Raw genomic sequence first — 19,271 nt, 5'->3', positions numbered from 1 at the left:
TGCATAATATTATATCAAGTTGTTTGCTGCAATTTATTTCTCTTTTGTCAAATACTTATGTAGTTTCAAGATTTCCTGTATTTTAAATATAGAATATAACAGAACACATAGTTTTCTCATTTTAAATCATTTTCTTAGAATAAGTCCTCAGGAGTATGTTTGCTGATTCATTTATTACATAATCAATATTAAAGTAACAGGAAACAGAAAACTCAAAATATATTAAATAAAATTCACATATCTGAATTATTCATTGCCATATTAAGCAAAAGTTGAAGGAAACCAGTTTAGGAAAAGGAGTACACAAATGCATAGATGAACATCTGTATATTTTCCTGGAGGAGCATTTCCATCTTTTATCCATTTGTCATACTGTCATTGACAGTTTAAAGCTGTGATGTGTTTCTGTAACACTAGGTATAAATGAGAGTATCTGCTTTTAGTATTTAATAATCTGGACAAATTATTACTTAGTTACAGCGACGCCTACTGGTGAGAGCCTTTGCAGTCATTGTGCTGACTTTCTGAGATGTGAAGAACCAGTTTTTTGTCTTATAAATTTATTTATTTATTTATGTTTAGCCTGCATTGGGTCTTCATTGCTGTGCAGGGGCGTTCTTTAGTTTTGGCGAGTGGGGGCTACTCTTCGTTGCTGTGTGCGGGCTTCTCATTACAGTGGCTTCTCTTGTGGCAGAGCACAGGCTCTAGGTGCACAGGCTTCAGTAGTTGCAGCACACGGGCTCAGTAGTTGTGGTGCATGGGCTTAGTTGCTCCACAGCATGTGGGATCTTTGCGGACCAGGGCCTGAATCCATGTCCCCTGCATTGGCAGGCAGATTCTTAACCACTGTACCACCAGGGAAGTTCTGAAGAACCAGTTTTTAAAAAGCACTCTAATGGGGATTGACACATGTACACTGTTGATACTATGTGTAAAACAGATAACTAATGAGAACCTATCCTATAGCACAGAGAACTCTATTCAGTGCTCTGTGATGACCTAAATGTGAAGGAAATCCAAAAAAGAGGGGATATATGTATACGCATAGCTGATTCACTTTGCTGTACAGTAGAAACTAACACAACATTGTAAAGCAACTATAATTGTTTTACAAAAAGCAATTCTACATTGATAGTTTCAGGTCCTCTTAAAAAATAAAAAATAGAGACTTCCCTGGTGGTCCAGTGGAGAAGACTCTGTACTCCAATACAGGGGGTCTGGGTTCAATCCCTGGTTAGGGCACTAGATCCCACATGCCGCAACTGAGAGTTTGCATGCCACAACTAAAAGATTCTGCACATGGAAATGAAGATCCTGTGCCACAACTAAGACCTGGTGCAAGCAAATAAATTAAAAAAAAAAAAAATTCAGTGGAGGAAAAAAACCCACAAAACACTGTAAAACACTGTTAATACACCAAAAAATGGGGAGATGCATAGGCTGATTTTTGTTTTTACTGTGTAGGTGTTTTTAATGATAAAACTTATGTAATTACACTAGAAAATGTGAGAAAGAGAAAGGGCAAAGGGGAGAAACAAGACCAATAGCACTCTCCCCATTACATTCACCAATTTGATGTTTGCTCTGCTTTATATGTTTTAATATATATATTTCTTTAGCATAGCTTTTTTCTTAGTATGCATGTAATGTGTTTCTTGATTTGTTCAGTAATATAATAGCATAAGCATTTTTCTAAGTTGTTAATCATTAATTTTACTGACTGCCTAGTAGTCCATCAGATTACTTGAACAGTTTACTTACATTTTAATCCATTTCGTGTATTGTTTTTGGAAATAATTTGATGAGTGTCTGTTCCAATGATCTTTCCATAGTTGGATTTTTTTTTCAATGATGAGCATTTTTATGGACTCTGACCTTTCCCTAAATAAGTTTTTATGTTTTTGCTTATTAGTGAGGTTGAATATTTTTCCTTCTGCTTGTTTACAAATTATACCAGTTGATTTGCCTACTGGCATGATGATAATATTCTCAGGAACTTGCCTGGGCTTTTTTTTTTTAAACCATTCTTCATTATTTATTCACACATGGTTTATGAGTACAGTGAGTTAGAAAATAGCTTTCTTATCTGAAATTGCACACATCATATGTATTTAACATAGCAGAATTCAAAAGTAGATACAAAGAGCTGAAAAAAATTATAGAACCTCTAACATCCAGAAATAAACATTTTTATTTTGGTGTTTGTTCTTCCAAATGTTGTCCATATTTAAATTACACATACATTTTAAGTATAATACTACATACAGCATTTTAATTTACTTTTTAACTTAAAAGTGTATGGCAAACATCTTTCTATTTCAGTAAAAAGAGATATAAGCTAACGTTTATATTTCAGTAGAGTCAGCCTTCAAATTACCTCATTAACAAGATGTGCTTCTCTTAGGCAGTGTCAGGTACTGATAGTAACACAACTTTGGAGTCATATAAAAGTGGATTTGATCATGGATCTATCACTTATAAAACTACCTAACTTCCATGAGTTTAATTTTCTCTAAATGTAAAACAAGATTTTAAAATTGCCTCATAAAATGTTGTTTTGAGAATCAGCAGTAATATATAAATGTGAGGCACTTAACAATCCAGCTGAAAACTAGTGTTTTGCGTTTTTTTGTTTTGGCTGGTTTTTTGTTTGTTTGTTTTTTGGCCATGTCAGATCCTAGTTACAGCACTCGGGATCTTCACTGTTATGCACAGATTTCTCTCTAGTTGTGGCACACGGGCTCCAGAGCTTGCGGGCTCAGTAGTTGAGGAGCGTGGACTTGGTTGCCCCGAGGCATGTGAAGCATGTGGGATCTTAGTTCCCAGACCGGGGATCAAACCCACGTCCCCTTCATTGGAAGGTGGATTCTTAACCACTGGACCACCAGGGAGGTCCCTATGGTTTGCTTGGCACACAGGCTTAGTTGCTCCGCGGCATGTGGGATCTTCCTGGAGCAGGGATCGAACTCATGTCCTCCGCATTGGCAGGCAGACTCCCAACCACTGCGCCACCTAGGAAGCCCTATAGTTTGCTTTTTAAAACAGCTTTATTGAGCTATAATTCATATACTCTATAATTCACCCATCTAAAATATACAGTTCAGTGGATTTTAGTATATTCACAGAGTTGTGCAACTACCATCACAATTCAAATTTAAGAATATTTTCATCACCCCAAAAAGAAACACTGTCATTTCCCATTCTCATTCCTCATACCCAGTCCAAGACAGTCACTAATCTACTTGCCATCTCTATGTATTTGCCAGTTCTGAGCATTTCTTATAAATGAAATCGTACATTATATTGTCTTTTGGGATTGGCTTCTTTCATTTAGCATAATGTTTTCAGGGTTCATTTATATTGTAGCATATATCAGTACTTCATTCTTTTTTACTGCCAAATAATATTTCATTGTGTGGGTACACTAGATTTTGTTTATCCATTCATCAGTTGATACATTTAGGTTGTTTCTACTTTTTGGCTATTATAACTAATGCTGTTCTGAGCATTTGTGTACAGGTTTTTGTGTAGATATGTTTTTATTTCTCTTGGTTATATACCTAGGAGTGGAGTTACTGGGTTATTCAGCTTTTGTTTTTTGGCTGCACCGCACAGCTTGTGGGATCTTATTTCCCTGACCGGGAAGCAAACCCCGGCGCCCTGCAGTGGAAGCATGGAGTCCTAACCACTGGACTGCCAGGGAGTTTCCTGGTTTATTCACTTTTAATGAGTCTCTTAGTCTGTATCTTTGAAAAATCTTTAAAAATGTTTGTTGCCTGTCTTTTGTTCATATCCCTAGAAGTCTTGCTGTTTCAATTATATCCCGGAAACTTTGAAGTTCCCTGTATTCAGCCACTTAAATCCTACTTTTTTTTTTTTTTTTTTTTGAGAAAGAATACACTTTTTTTTAACACTTTTTTTATTAGTTATCTATTTTATACATATTAGTGCATATATCAACCCCAGTCTCCCAGTTCATCGCCCCCCCCACCCCCAGTGTTCCCCCCTTGGTGTCTATACATTTGTTCTCTACATCTGTGTCTCTATTTCTGCCTTGCAAACCAGTTCATCTCTACCATTTTTCTAGATTCCATATATATGCTTTAATATATATTTGTTTTTCTCTTTCTGACTTACTTCACTCTGATGACAGTCTCTAGGTCCATCCACATCTCTACAAATGACCCAATTTCGTTCATTTTTGTGGCTAATATTCCATTGTGTATGTGTACCATATCTTCTTTACCCCTTCCTCTGTTGATGGACATTTAGGTTGCTTCCATGACCTGGCTATTGTAAATAGTGCTGCAGTGAACACTGGCGTGCATGTGTAATCCTCCTTATTTTTAATCCTAAATACTTTTTTATCCATGCCTTTCTCTTTACTAGAGCCCTACTTTAGACCTTTGTTATCTCTCATCATTATTTAATGAAATGGCCCAGAATATTCCATTTTTTTTCCTTCTGATACTTCCCCTCCCAACTCTAATACTTCTCTTATTGGAGCATTTTATTAGTACTTTATCATACAAATTATAGGACAGCTATTATACTTATTAATTTTATTTTGTGTCTTCCCAGCGAGATAGTGAAGCTGGGGAGCTCTGTAATGGCCAGGATTATATCTATCTCCAGAGCTTAATACAATATCTGCCATATGTCCTTATTCCTAGATTAAATATTGGTCACATCTTAAAGACTTGGTCTGTGTTGCCAGCATGCCCTACACACACCATGCTGTTTCCCTGATGTATGCTTTTGTGCACTCATGCTACTGGCAGTTGTGTTAGACTTCTTATCTCTCCATACCTTTTTAAAAAAAAGCAGTCATTTAAATACCAGTTTTGCATTTAATAATATCATCTGTTTTGAAGTTCATCTTACCACCTCCATCTTCTCCCTCTATTCCACCATCATGCTACACTCCACTACATTCCTTTATGCTGCTCATAGTCTTCCCTCTGCCTGGGATGCCCTTCCCTTGCCAACATTCTTCACTTGGCTAACTCCTATGCATTCGTTGAAGTTTGGCCCAAATCTCAGTTCCTGTAGGATGCAAGCCTTCTCTGAAATTGCAGACTGGAGATATTACCCTTTTCAACTCTGGAACATCTTTTGAATGGCTTTTACTTTAACATTCATATCATTATGTTGAAATTATCTGTTTCTCTCTAGTGAACTACAAGCTCTTCAACAGTGAGAACTATTTCTTTGAATCTTCAGAGCTTAATATAGTACCTGGAACAAATAATTGACAAGCATTTCTACAGATGGCCTTTAGGGAGTCCACATGGTGGTATAAAGCACTATAGGGACAAGCTCTTAAGGAAGCTTATATATAGTAAAGCCTATAAATTATCATTCGTGTGTGTGTGAAAATATGCTTGGTAATTGTATAACAGGAAAGATTTAATATGTAGTAAGTTTAGAAGCCAGGTATATATATGGATCTGTATAGAGCACAAGTTACTGATAAATTAGCAAGGGCTTGCATTCTGGAGCAGAAGGAAATATATTTCTGTTGCGCATTCTCTATTCCTGTGTGGTCTAGTTTCATACAAAATTATCATCATCAGAATTTTTTGTTACATGCTTACCCACTTACAGCATAGTTCTGGGAGTTGGACAAAGGAAATTAAAGACTCATCAATTTGAGACACACACAAAATAGTGACACAAAATACTGGTAGAGCATACTGAGATATAGACTGCAGTCAAGAAAAATTTGTATGCCCAGTGTATTCATGACTCACTTTAAGAAAAAAATCTTTTTTTTTTGTAGTTGGGGAATGCATTTATCTGTATGTACTAGAAAACCTATTGCAGTGGCTTGACCAGATAGGGCTTTATTGTTCCATATAACATGATATCTGGAGGTAGTCCAGAATTGGTGTGGCAGCTCCCAGTAACAGTAGGAGCCCCTGCCATGTTTACTTTTGCCTTAATAGGTATGTGACCTCTTTCCAGACAGGATAAAGGAGGAAGCAAGCCTAGCTGTTCCCAGTTAAAGAGCTTTCCTGAAAGTCTTATCCAGCAGTTTTGTTTTATACCTGATTGGCCAAGGCCTTGTTACTTGGCTACTCCTTATCTGCAAGGGAATCTGGGAAGGAGAATATTTTTAACCTGGCACACTGTTACCCTGAACACAAATCAGGTGGCTTTTAGGCAGAAAGAAAGAAAGAATGAAAACTGGGAATAAGAATTAGTATTGCTGGGACTTCCCTAGCAGTCTGGTGATTAAGACTGCTTGCTTCCAATGCAGGGAATGTGGGTTTGATCCCTGGGCAGGGAACTACGATCCCACATGCCGAGCAGTGCGGCCAAAAAAAAAAGAAAAAAGAATTAGTATCTGCTATTGAGCACCATAGCTTAGTGCACATACATATATATACCACTGAAACAGCCACACGTAGAGAATGAGGAGTCCACCTATATAGTTATTTTAGATGACTGAATCTTTCCTTATTTTAAAACTTTGAAAAAATTATTTACTGAAAATTGTGGGAACATAATGGTAACCAGTTTTTTAAATCTTTCTGGATCTTCCTCCTCAAAACATACCTCTTAATATGCTATAATAAGAAGGACATTTCACTTATGTGGTATTCTTCTCCAAGACCCATAACTTCAGTCTAATGACAAATCCAAATTGAGGGACATTCTGCAAAATACCAATCCATATTCTTCAAAACTGTCAAGGTCATGAAAGACTGAGACACTGTCACAGATGGGAGGAGCCTGGGGACACATGACAATTAAATGCAATGTGGTATTGTGGATGGGATCCTGAAAGAGAGTAAGAACATTAGTGAAAAACTGGTGAAATCCAAATAAAGTCTATAGTTTAGTTACTAGTATTGTACCAATATTAATTTACTGGTCTTGACTAATGTACTTTGGTTATGTAAGTTGTTAACATTAAAGGAAGCTGGATGCAGAATATACAAGAACTTTCTGAACTACCTTTGGAATGTTTCTATCAGTCTAAAATTGTTCCAGAACAAAAAAAATTACAATAGCTAGAGAAACTAGGACAGTAAAACCAAAAACTTTATAATCAAAGATTTGAAAGGTAAAATGGTGGGAACAAACTATAAGATCTTTGATTATTGGCATTTGTGAAGGGAAGGAAGCAGAGGGAAGCAATAGGGCTTCTGATGGCCCTGAGAACAGGAGAGCCACTAAATCACCAACATGTATTCACTGGAGAAACATCTAGAACAGTAACTGAAACTGGGAAGGGATTCTGCCCTTAGAGGGTGAGTAGGAGAGAATGGAGGTAAAGTGTGGCAACTTTTGAAATTAATGAACTGAAGTTCGAATGCAAAACTGCACTGAGGAGAAACTTTAGGGGGTAGAATCCACTTTGAACAAGACAGGAACAAAGAAAAGGACAAGATAAAAGTAAGAGAAAGCAGCGGGGTAGAAAGAATAAAGAGTTGTATGTTTCTTGTTTTGTGTTTTGTTTTTTAATCACTTTGCAAAAATAAGAGAAAATCTCTAAAGCCATGCAGCTTAGAAAACCCATCCTGGCTCCTACCCCTTCCTCACAGAATTTCAGGAAAACTCATTTAACTTTAAAAATGAGTTTGAATCCATATAACTCAACAGAAAGAAACAGAAAAACTCTGTAAGTTAGTGAAAGAATCCTGGAAAGACATGCCCACCTAACAGATGAAAATTCAAAATGAGCTAATTTAAGAAGTGTGATAGAAGTTATAAGAGAAAGTTTACATTCAAATAGGAAAAATCTCAGAATCGAGGTGATTGGAGAAAAGGAGAATTTGAAAAGAGAAGTGAGTGGATCACACAAAAAAACTAGAAATAAAAGCAAAAAGTCATTTGAGAAATAAAGATGAAAATAAAAGGAACATAAATGACAACAGATATGACAAATAAAAAACACAAAAGTAAAACAGGATTAACTTTTTATATTTAACACAAAGAGGAAAGCTTTTAAACTAAACCAGAAGAAAAAAAAAAGTAAAGGGGTTTGAGAAGAAATGATACAAAATATAGGCAAAGAGGAACCAACATTCATGTGAACAAAGTTTCCAGGAAGAATACAGCCAAAGGCATGGGACAGAAAGAAAACTTTCCCCAAATGTGCCTGGGCTGGGAAAGTCAGCCCAGAATGACCAACACTGAAACACAGTTTATTTAAACTGGTGGACTTTAAAGAAAAAAGTCATTTGAGCACCCTCGCAAAAAAAAAGACCTGATCACTTACAAAAGGAACGAAAATGGATTTTCGCTAGGCTTTTTGACAGTATGTTTAGTATTAGAATGCAGTGGTTAATATTGAAGAGAATCAAGAAAATAAAACAAGAACCAAGAATTTTTTGTCCAGACAAGTAGACCTCCAAGTATAAAGACCACTAACGTGAGAATAAAAGAGGTAGTGTTCACATGATCCCTTCCTGTGGAATCTACTAGAGCTTCAAATAACTAAAATGACTAGAGGATTAGATTATGGTATCTAAATACTAATTTCCCATTAAAAGAAATTAGGAATATTGAAGAAACAGCTGATTCTAGATCTAGAGTAGAAAATTAATATCAAGCACAGATGTCTTGTCAAAGAACAAAGGAGCCAACTTGATGTTTCTGTGGCCAAATGTAGGATAGCTTGAGCATCAGTAATGATAACTTAATAACTGCAATGGATTGAAGCATCAGATATGTTTAAATCCGTGAGTTCATATCGATGCAAAAAAGACTGACTACAGAGGGGCTTAAGGGCACTACTTGAGGTGGCAGAAATACACTGTATCATGCTTTATCAGTGGTTACACTACTTACTGTATACATTTGTCCAAAGCATGGTCTCTCAACCTCAACACTATTGACATTTTGAACTAGGTAATTATTTGGGGGGAGGAGGAAGCTATCTTATACATTGTAGAATATTTAGCAGCACTAGATGCTAAACATGATAATTAAAAATGCCTATATTGTCAGATGTCTCCTGGGGAGTGTAATAGCCCCAGTTTGAGAACCTTGGTCTAAACTTACTAAAGGGGTGAATTTTTATTGTATCTCCAAAAACTTGATTTTTAAGAAAAGTAAATCTCATTAGTCACTTTTTAAGGACTCTAGGAAACCAGCTCATTATCTTAAAAACTAGTAATTGACAGAATCAAGCATTTGTCCTGTCTCTCCTGCATTAGACTATACCTCAAGAGTAACCAAATAGTCAATATAGGGATGGATTTGTGGGTCATTTATATATATCATGCCCAGTTGTCAGTTTTTGTGCCATTAAAAGTATGATTCTTCTATTCCTTTTTTTCTAATTTGCTACCTCTAATACGCTTTGTTTAGACTGGGAAACTAGATTAATAAAATTATTATTATTTGAAAATTTAGGCAGAGCCTCCTCACCTGCTCACTTGCATCTTTCACAAGCGTCCTATATTAATAAGTCTACTTCTTGATTATCACTGTCTCTTGCTGAATTCCTTCTTTGCTGAGACAGAGAACCTGAGCCTCAGTAAGTCCAGACACCAGTGCCTCAGCAGGTTGTTGGCCACTACAGTAGTCTGACAGTGCAGCAGAGAATCACATTGAGGGACTTCCCTGGTGGCACAGTGGTTAAGAATCCGCCTGCCGATGCAGGGGACACAGGTTCAATCCCTCGTCCGGGAAGATCCCACATGCCACACAGCAACTAAGCCCGTGCGCCACAACTACTGAGCTTGCGCTCTAGAGCCCGTGAGCCACAGCTGTTGAAGCCCGCATGCTCTAGGGCCCGTGCTCTGCAACCAAAGAAGCCACCGCAACAGTTAAAAGTAGCCCCACTTGCCGCAACTAGAGAAAGCCCACACACGGTAACGAAGACCCAACACAGCCATTAAATGAATAAACAAATAAATAAAATTTTTTTAAAAATTTAAAGGGGAATTCCCTGACAGTCTAGTTGTTAGGAATGTCACTGCTGAGGGCACAGGTTCAGTCCCTGGTTAGGGAATTAAGATCCCATAAGCCATGCCATGTGGCCAAAAAATAAAAATGTGAAGTACTGTGTGTTATAAATCCTCTCTTTCTGTTACTAGAGACTTTTTAAAAATTATTTTGGGGGGGGCAGGTGGGGGCTGCGTTGGGTCTTAGTTGCAGCATGGGAACTTCTTAGTTGTGACATTAAGGACCTAGTTCCCCAACCAGAGGTTGAACCCGGGCCCTCAGCATTGGCAGTGCAGAGTCTTACCCACTGGACCACCAGGGAAGTCCCTAGAGATGTTTTTATTTCTTGATTTGGGGCCATATTCTGGACACCCTGTTACTCACGCATAAGTGGTGTTGCCAATATTCTGTTTTGACATGGCTGAAAAGACACAAACACTTTGTGGTCTGAGATACACTTCTTTGAATTAAATATGCTGTGTAAAATGAAGCCTATTCAGAAAATCCAGTGTGTGCTCAATATAGGTATAGTTTTAAAGTTTAGTCTTACTGTATTAATACTCAATTAAAGAACACGATGTTCCAAAAATCATTTCAGAAAGCAGATACATAGAGAAGTGAATGGGAACCACCCTTTTGAAAATTATTGAGGAGGTTCTTATTTCATCTTATTTTAGTATTACCCAGATTATTTCTCTGAGAAAAATAGGGTGTTTGACTTACCATGTAGTGGTCTTGAAAATTCATAACTTCAGCACACTTCTTCAATTTGAGGAAACTAAAAAAGTGTGTAACTACCATAGCTATTTCAGAAACTGATGCTAGAGGCAACCACTGGGTTGGGCAAGACTGTCATTAAACTGTGCCTTTGGTTTACTAGTTATTTTAATCATGGAAAGGAAAATCTTTAATTCATTTCATTGCTTAACCAGTGCCACATTTTAAGATAAAACTGTTCTTTTTCTAAAACTGTTATTAAAAGAGGCAGGAAACAGATTCTGGTCTGATGTTAATGCTTTGTTGACATTTTATCCCTTTTTTTGAAATTCGGAATTGTTCATTTATCTGACCCCATTCTCAGTTTTCTTATTTTAAAAAAATCTGAAATCATTGTGGGGGTCCAGGAGGATATTAATTTTTGACTGTCCATTTTGTAAGAATTTGAAAGAGGGTTAGAGATTTAGTTTTAGTAGTCCTGATATCTAAGCATTTCTTTGTGTCCTTATTTAGTGAATTATGCCTATCTTGAATATTATTCTTTTGTTTCAATAAAATGGAGAAAGGTTTGCCTCTTTCCAGTTGATTGGGACAAGGGAGAACTTTGGGAATTAATGGATTGCTTCTCAAATTTTGACGGAGTTAGGTTAGCTTGGAAAATAGATCAAAGAAGATTTGCTTATATGCACCACAGTTTTGTCTTATTTCTAAAGACCTATTATAGATAGCTGGATCTACAGTTTTATAAATTTCTCTTCTGAAGGTAATTTTTGGTAGGTAACCACTGGCAATACTAGTTAGCATCCTGACTTGTCTGCTGAGCTATTTGGCTTATAAAGGATAAATTCTGCATCCCCACTAGAGGGAGTTTCCACTCAGTGACATACATTTTTTTTTTTCTTTAAGAACTTTTATTGAGATATCATTGATATACAATAAACTGCATATATTTAAAGTGTACAGTTTGATTTTTTTTTTCTTATTAGTAATGTATACATGGCAATCCCAATCTCCCAATTCACCCCCCAGCCCCTGCCCCCACTTTCCCCACTTGGTGTCCATATGTTTGTTCTCTACATCTGTGTCTCTATTTCTGCCTTGCAAACCAGTTGATTAGTATCATTTTTCTATATTCCGCATATAAGAAACACATACATTTTTAAGTCAGAATGATTAAACAAAGTATCAGTGTGTCTTATTCCACGATTTCTCACTGTTTTTTCCACAAGATATTTTCCTAATAGTAATAACTACAGTGTATTGAGTGTTTGCTGTGTGACACATACTATGCTAAGCACCTTAAATGTATTATTTCACAATATTCTTCACAATATTTTTCACAATAACTTTATGAGATTGATATGTCATCCCAATTTTACAATGGAGAAATTGATAACTAGAGGAGTTACTTGATCACTACCAGAAAAATAAATCAAATCGTAGTGCAGGGGCTCATATCTAGGGTCTGTCTTACTTCAAAACCTGTTCCTCACTTGTACTGCAGTACTTCCCAGTTTTAGTTCTGCCAGTATCATGAAAATCTCAAAATATTCCAGTTAAATTTATCTTAATGCAATAAGCTGGTGCTTAGAAGTGGTAGAGTGAGAAAGAAAGGACAAGGAGAGCTGCTCATTAGGTATTGTGACTCAAAATTATTTTAATGAGCTGAAAGATTTGAAATTAGGTACAGAAGCCTTACCTAGGTTTATAGATGTTAAGTCTGACTTACCCATTTATTTAGTTTCCTTCTTTATAAAATAGATAAAACAAAGCAGGCCAATTCAACACTTGCCTTTTATTGGAATCTTAAATATGGATAGAGTCATTAACTTATTTGCAAGGTGCTTTCATAGGCGAATGCTTATTGATAGTAGATTTGAGAGCTTGAGAAGAATGTTATCTATTTCTTTAAAACATTGCTTCTGCCTCATGGCCTAGAATGGTGTTTGAAAATGTGCAGTGTGACCCGTTAGTAACTCATGAAATCAATATAATGGGTCATGACCAGCATTAAGAAAAAAAAAGAGTATAGAAAATTTCAGAATACACTGCCAATCATAAGGGTAAGCATTTTTTGTGAAAGTTTTGTTTCACTTATATGTGTATATACTAGGTCACAATGTCAAATATCTATATATATATTTTTACAGTGGGTTGCAAGTTTGAAAAGTTTGAAAAGCACTGACTTGGAGCTTTGTAGTGTTTATTTTAATTTAACAAGGACAGAAATTATAGTGAATTCAGACAAATTTATCTTTAAAAGAAAATGACATCAAGTAACAGAATGTATGCACAAATGTTTTCTTCCTTTTTGTAGCATTCTGAAAAGCATCCAGTCCCAAACAAAAACTTTCCTGAGGTGTATAGCTGGCTACGCAGAATTAACTTTGAGGGCCTTCCCTGGCAGTCCAGTGGTGGACTCTGTGCTTCCACTGCAGGGGGCTTGGGTTCGATCCCTGGTTGGGAACTAGGATCCCACATGCAGCTTGGCGCAGCACCCCCCCCCCCCCCCCCCCCCCCCGCCAAAAAATGAACTTTGACCTCCGCTCTTTCCTTTCCTCTTTGTGTTAAAGTTTATAATATACATGTACTGTTCTGCTGAATATTCAGCACAATTTTTTGCTCATTTCAGGAAGTTTCCTCTTTCCGGTTTTGTATGGTTTCTAGTTGGAATCCCTTAAAGTCTTATTTTTAGTCACTTCCATTTGGTTGGTTCCATAGCACTTTAGCTCTGGGAATGAATAAGAGATTTGTTGTACATCTTTCTATAACAGTACGTAACTTTATCTCCTTTTTAATGCATGTGTAGTAGTCCATCACATAAATTTATTGTAATTTATTTAACTAGTTCCTCAGTGGGGTACATTTTTATTTTTTCCAGTGTTTTTGTTGTTATAAAGCTACAGAAAATTTTACTGTCACGTATCTTTGTGTACTCATGAATATATCCATAGGACATTGCTGATTCAAAGTGAAATTTCTTTGAAGATGTGCACTTAAATTTTTAATAATGTTGCCAAATTGGCCTTCAGAAAGGTTGTACTGGGAATTCCCTGGAAGTCCAGTGGTTAGGACTCTGCAATTTCACTGTCAAGGGAGCAGGTTCAATCCCTGGTTGGGGAGCTAAGATCCTGCAAGCTGCATGGTGCAGCCAAAAAAAAATGGTTGTACTGATTTATCACCACCTGTATATAAAAATGCCTGTTCCTTGTATCCTTGCCAGTGCTGTGCATTATTAGAATTTTAACTTTTTGTAACCTGGTAGGTGAAAAATTATAAAAGTCTATTATAAATAGAGTTGTGTCTTAAAAATTGAGTGAGAATGATTATGTTTTCATATACTTATTGGCTCTTTGTGTCTTCCACACTGAATCTTGAGATTTCAAGTATGGGCAGTGTGAGTGAATGTGACTTCAAAGTTTTGAAGAAATGTGCTGTAAAAGTGAAGTGTCACTGAGATGCCTGTGGCTGTGATGACCTCCCCTACTTCCCACCTTGACCCTTTTACTCTCTTAATTTCAGGTGATCATGGAGCTCAGCTTGGCCTCCATGGGGCTGGTGGTGATGGAATACATGATGACCCAACAGGCGGAGACGAAGGAGAGAACAGCCCAGATCCCCAACCCCAAGCTGGTCGGAGGACCCGGCGGGAAGCATGCACCTGCCCCTACTGTAAAGATAGTGAAGGAAGGTAAGTTGACTCAGCCAATCCCTTAAGAATATGAAGAAGAAAAATTAATAGATTTGGAGGTAAAAAGAAAGGGTTATTCTTTTAACTTTTAAGACTTGACAGTGTTACAAAGGGATCAGAGATAGTACAGTATATTTGATTAGGTTATATATGTGATCTTGCTTCCAGCTCTGATCCTTTTCATCGACTCTCAGACCTTGGGCCTTCATAGGTACCTGCTTTCTCCTAGAGATAAGGAAGTCAGTTGGAGCCAACTGGTCAAATGATTGTTACCACATGTCTGTTTTGAGATGGTTTTAACAAGATAGCTCATAAAACAGTCTGACAAAGAAAAAGAAACATACCTACTGTAATGATTTTTTACAGTGGCTGTGTGAAAATCATGAGTTTTCCATAATCTTCTTTCCCCCCAAAATAGATAAAAATATTTATTCTGGGTAGAAATTTTTTCCATCAGGGAATCTAATGTGTCCTACAGAACAGAGTTCTGACAAATTTTCTCATTAGTGTAGCAGCTATTCAGTATTATCTCTGGAGAGTTCCAAGTTATTTTCTTCTTCTTCAAGTCACTGACTTTGAAAGAGAATAGAAAGTCACATCGTTTTTTAAATGCCCTTGGAAAAAAATCTGTTAAAGTTTTGTCCCATTAAAAATAAGCACAGGGCTTCCTAGGTGGCGCAGTGGTTGGGAGTCCGCCTGCCAATGCAGGGGACATGGATTCGATCACTGCTCTGGGAAGATCCCACATGTCACGGAGCAACTAAACCCGTGCGCCACAAAAAAAAAAAAGAAATGTACCAAAACAAAAAATAATTTGAATTCTTTGACCCTACGTTACAGGAAAAACCTAAATCAAAAGTACTTGAGTGCAGTAGAGTTTCCCTCTCACAAAACTTAAAGTGGATTTAAGTTTTTGAAGGAAATTCTATGATTTCCACCTGTGTGATTTCATTTCTGTTATTTTTTATGTTTTTCTTCCCCTCTGCTAACATGTGCTGTTAAAACACAAGAAAAATCCCTCTTGGAAATCTCCCCAGTGCCCACTAATGGCTCACACATGGTACAAATTGATTTGGCAAAAACATTTCAGAACTGATTTCCTGAGAGTAGCTTAGAATTTGCTCCATGTGGGGAATATTTTTTTTTTACATACTTTGAATTAGGGTCCTTTTTTCCCCTCTTTTAACTTTTATTCATCCCATCTTCCTCTTCCACTGAAGTCTCTGATATTGCTCTATCTTTTTAGCTTTTAATCTTTACCGTTTGGCTCTTGAATATTCTAGGAGAAAAGTTCTATAGTTGTAAAATATTATATTTTCATTCAAGTTCTCCACCAGGTGCTTAAATGGAGAGACCCTTTGTTCATTAAGTAAGTTCCCAGTCCAAAATATCACCATATTCACAGTAGTTCCCATGGAAGATATTTTTATTAGACTTAACTTCCAGAAAGATATAAGAAAATGCCTCATAGATTTTAAAAGTCACCTTCAGAATGATTTTTTCTTTAAACATCAGAATTGACTAAAGATTTATCTTCTGATACTAAAGAGGCTTTTTTGTTGCTGTTGTTGTTGTGGATTGTTTTTTGTTTTTTTGAGAAGGCTTTTTTTTTTTTTTAAATGAAAGTTTGGATTAGTTTTGAGTGCGTCCAGTAATTAATGTGGATGCTTTGTGATTCTTTAATTTTTGTCTCTAGAATGAATGATGAATAGTTGTGTTCTTACTTCCAGGGGCTCTGGGGATCCTGGCAAGAAGAAACAGCACATTTGCCACATGCAAGGCTGTGGCAAAGTATATGGCAAGACCTCACACCTACGGGCACACTTGCGCTGGCATACAGGCGAGAGGCCATTCATGTGTACCTGGTCATACTGTGGGAAACGTTTCACACGTTCGGATGAGCTTCAGAGGCACAAACGCACACACACGGGTGAGCAGGAACTTGGGGAAGTAATACACCGGATAAAAAGACACAAAGTTTGATCACCTTCTAGGTCTAGCTTTATTGTGCCTTATATAGTTTGAGAACAATGAATTGGACAAGGTACCCCTACTTCCTGAGATATGAGTTTCTCATCTTCTTTCTTTTCCTTTACCTAGGCGAGAAGAAATTTGCCTGCCCTGAGTGTCCCAAGCGCTTCATGAGGAGTGACCACCTGTCAAAGCATATCAAGACCCACCAGAATAAGAAGGGAGGCCCAGGTGTAGCCCTAAGTGTGGGCACTTTGCCCCTGGACAGTGGGGCAGGTTCAGAAGGCAGCGGCAGTGCCACCCCTTCGGCCCTTATTACCACCAACATGGTAGCCATGGAGGCTATCTGTCCAGAGGGTATTGCCCGTCTTGCCAACAGTGGCATCAACGTCATGCAGGTGGCAGATCTGCAGTCCATTAATATCAGTGGCAATGGCTTCTGAGATGAGGCACCCGGGGCCAGAGACATATGGGCCATACCCATCAACCCTGGGATGCAAGGTAGCATGGGTCCAAGAGACATGTGGGAGAGAGAGCCATGAGGCATTAAAAATGCATGGTGGTGGGAAGAATTGGGGGAGGGATACAAGAGAAGAGATGGGGTCCTGGCACACACCTGTATCATCAGTACCTCCTTGAAGTGGGAAACATTAGTGAAAATTCTGGCGGTGCCACCCTTTGATGCGCATTTGTTTGACCCCAGTTTCTTAACACTTCTTACCCCAGCTTCCCCTTCCTGCATTTCCCTTCTCAGCTCCCCCATGATGGATCCCCCCCTTTCCTAAAGCCATCATGCCTTGATAAATATATATGATCATTGAAATACTTTTTAACAAAAAACAGATTCTATATTATATATATATATATATAAAAGATATATAGAGATGCATTTGCAGGGGTTGGCTGGGAGGAGGAAGGAGACCATTCTGTGACCAAAATAACTTGGTCATTTTTTTTATATTGCCTTATTTCCTTATGGCTGAGCCTTGTTGTGACACATCAAGATTTTCTATAGATGTTGTCTTGGCTTCCCACCAGATTAAGCATTTATATGCTCTGCTTTTAGTTTATATATACATACATAATGTTTTTCTTTCTTAATTTTGTCTTTTAATTTGGGATCAGCTTCTTGCACTCTTTCCCTGACTCAACCCTTTCTGTCTCCCTTCTCTCACCTGATCACTTCATGTTTTGTTTTTGGTAGCGGTCCCTGGAAGAGGCACTTCTGTTATTCTTTTAAAGTCCTTAGTCCCAGCAACAGAATGGAGAAACCTTGAAGCTCAGGCGAATGCTTGGGGTAGCTGTGAAGAGAGTGTTCAAAATACTACTGACGCAGGCACCCTCTTGGTGCTGGAGAGTCAAAGGCACCTCTCTCTTCATTAGCTGCTCTAAGCATCAAGAATCAGAAGTCTTTCTATGGAATTGTAAAAGAGACCCTTTGAAAGTTATTATCTGGGATCAGTTTGTATAAACTGTGAAAAGATGGTCAAATAACAGGTAAGGGCTTTCAATAGGAAAATGATGTGCTCAGAAGCAGAAGTGACTCAGGTAGTCCAGTTCAGGAGTTAGTAGATTATTTGGACCTTTTTACAACTGTCTTCCAAGGTAGCTCTAAGCTTTGATGTATGGGCTTCTGAGTTCACATTCTGAAAGGAAATACACTTCCTCTTTTGAACATCCCCAGTAGTTTCTTTCCTGTTATGTTATTAAGGAGCATCGGCCAGTGAACCTGTTCTGGGTTTCCATTCTGCAGAACCCCAGAGCGTGGACCAGTGGCAAGGCAGTGGTTCTTTGATCTTTTCCCTTAACTCTTCCTTGGGTGGTTCCTAAGGGGAAAGGAAGCACACATGATCATGGGAATGATAGCCCAGAACAAAAAGAAATCTTGTCTTATCAGTTTGGTTTATAGGAGAGATCAGGAAAAATCATCCTGCTTTTTCTCCATGGTTTGATTGCTGAAGAGACTGATCCAAAAATTATAGCGGCAGGGAACTCTTAGTGCATTTGGCACTGAGATTTAAATGCAACCAGAGTTGTCCTCAAGGCCCAGCCATTAAAACATTGTCTCTCTCGACCTTTTGGTATCTTGTCAGAGAGCTTTTCACTGTGAGGAAGTGTGGAAATGGCTGTGTGTATGTGTGTAATCTGTTAGGTTGGGGATAGGTTTTCTGTTAGCTAATACTATAAGAGACCTGCAATAAAAAAATTACCCTAATCTGATAGAAAGTGAAGTGTTTATGTATGACTGTGTGTGAATGTGTGTTTGTGCCTGTATATATCTACACACAGATAAGAAATTATATTTGAAATTGTTGGAGAATAAATCAAATTCAGATCAAAATGCCTTTCAGGCCCATTACCTAGAAATCTGTCTTAAAACCTGGGTATGTTCCTGAGGTAATTTCTTTGCTTTTGCTAAATTAGTTACAATTATGAATGGGGGATGTGTTACTGCACTTTTAAAAAAAGAAACTATTTTTGTGTTTGAAAGTGAAACCAACATCCAGATCTACAGCAGAGTCCTAGTTCCTTTCATGAATCTATTTACCTTGACTACAAATAGACGATGCTATAATTCTACTATATATTTTATATAAAATCCATCCAAATTAGGCTTTGGGTAAGTTTGTGTTGTTGTTTAACCTGAAATACAACTTAATATTCTAAACAAAAGTTCACTCCATTTGGTCCTTTCTCTGCAGACTTAATACTGTTTTTAACGCAGGAACTATTGCAAGGAACTTCCCCCCGATCAAATTCTATTAATACTGAAGTAAAAGTCATCCATGCCCAGCCACTTATCATACCCTTTTGTTCCCACTGAAAGGCAGAACTCAGAACCTGTTATTTTATGTCTATAATCATGTACATAGGCATCTGCTGGAGGAAAGGGGCAGGATAACTCACCGGAGTGTGCAGTATTTTGCTAGAGCATTTCAAGGAATGGAATCTTCCCCAGTATGAAGTTATTAGATATAAACTAGCTTAA

At 37.6% G+C, this 19,271-nt stretch overlaps 1 protein-coding gene across 1 annotated transcript in view; it reads left to right on the top strand.

Moving 5' to 3' along the window:
- The window catches only part of SP1 (Sp1 transcription factor), a 35,971-nt gene extending 17,469 nt beyond the window's left edge, over nucleotides 1-18,502 (top strand). Inside the window, exons 4-6 of the mRNA XM_057704258.1 lie at nucleotides 14,143-14,311; nucleotides 16,042-16,241; nucleotides 16,412-18,502. Coding sequence (XP_057560241.1) covers nucleotides 14,143-14,311; nucleotides 16,042-16,241; nucleotides 16,412-16,725 — 683 coding nt within the window. The 3' untranslated portion in view covers nucleotides 16,726-18,502. The remainder of the gene's footprint in view (nucleotides 1-14,142; nucleotides 14,312-16,041; nucleotides 16,242-16,411) is intronic.
- The last annotated feature ends 769 nt before the right edge of the window (nucleotides 18,503-19,271 follow it).

Source organism: Hippopotamus amphibius, chromosome 12, assembly GCF_030028045.1.
Source record: "Hippopotamus amphibius kiboko isolate mHipAmp2 chromosome 12, mHipAmp2.hap2, whole genome shotgun sequence".
NCBI classification, from domain to species: domain Eukaryota; kingdom Metazoa; phylum Chordata; class Mammalia; order Artiodactyla; family Hippopotamidae; genus Hippopotamus; species Hippopotamus amphibius.
The sequence above is the reverse complement of the archived record's forward strand: the minus strand, read 5'-3'. Positions and strand labels throughout refer to the sequence as shown.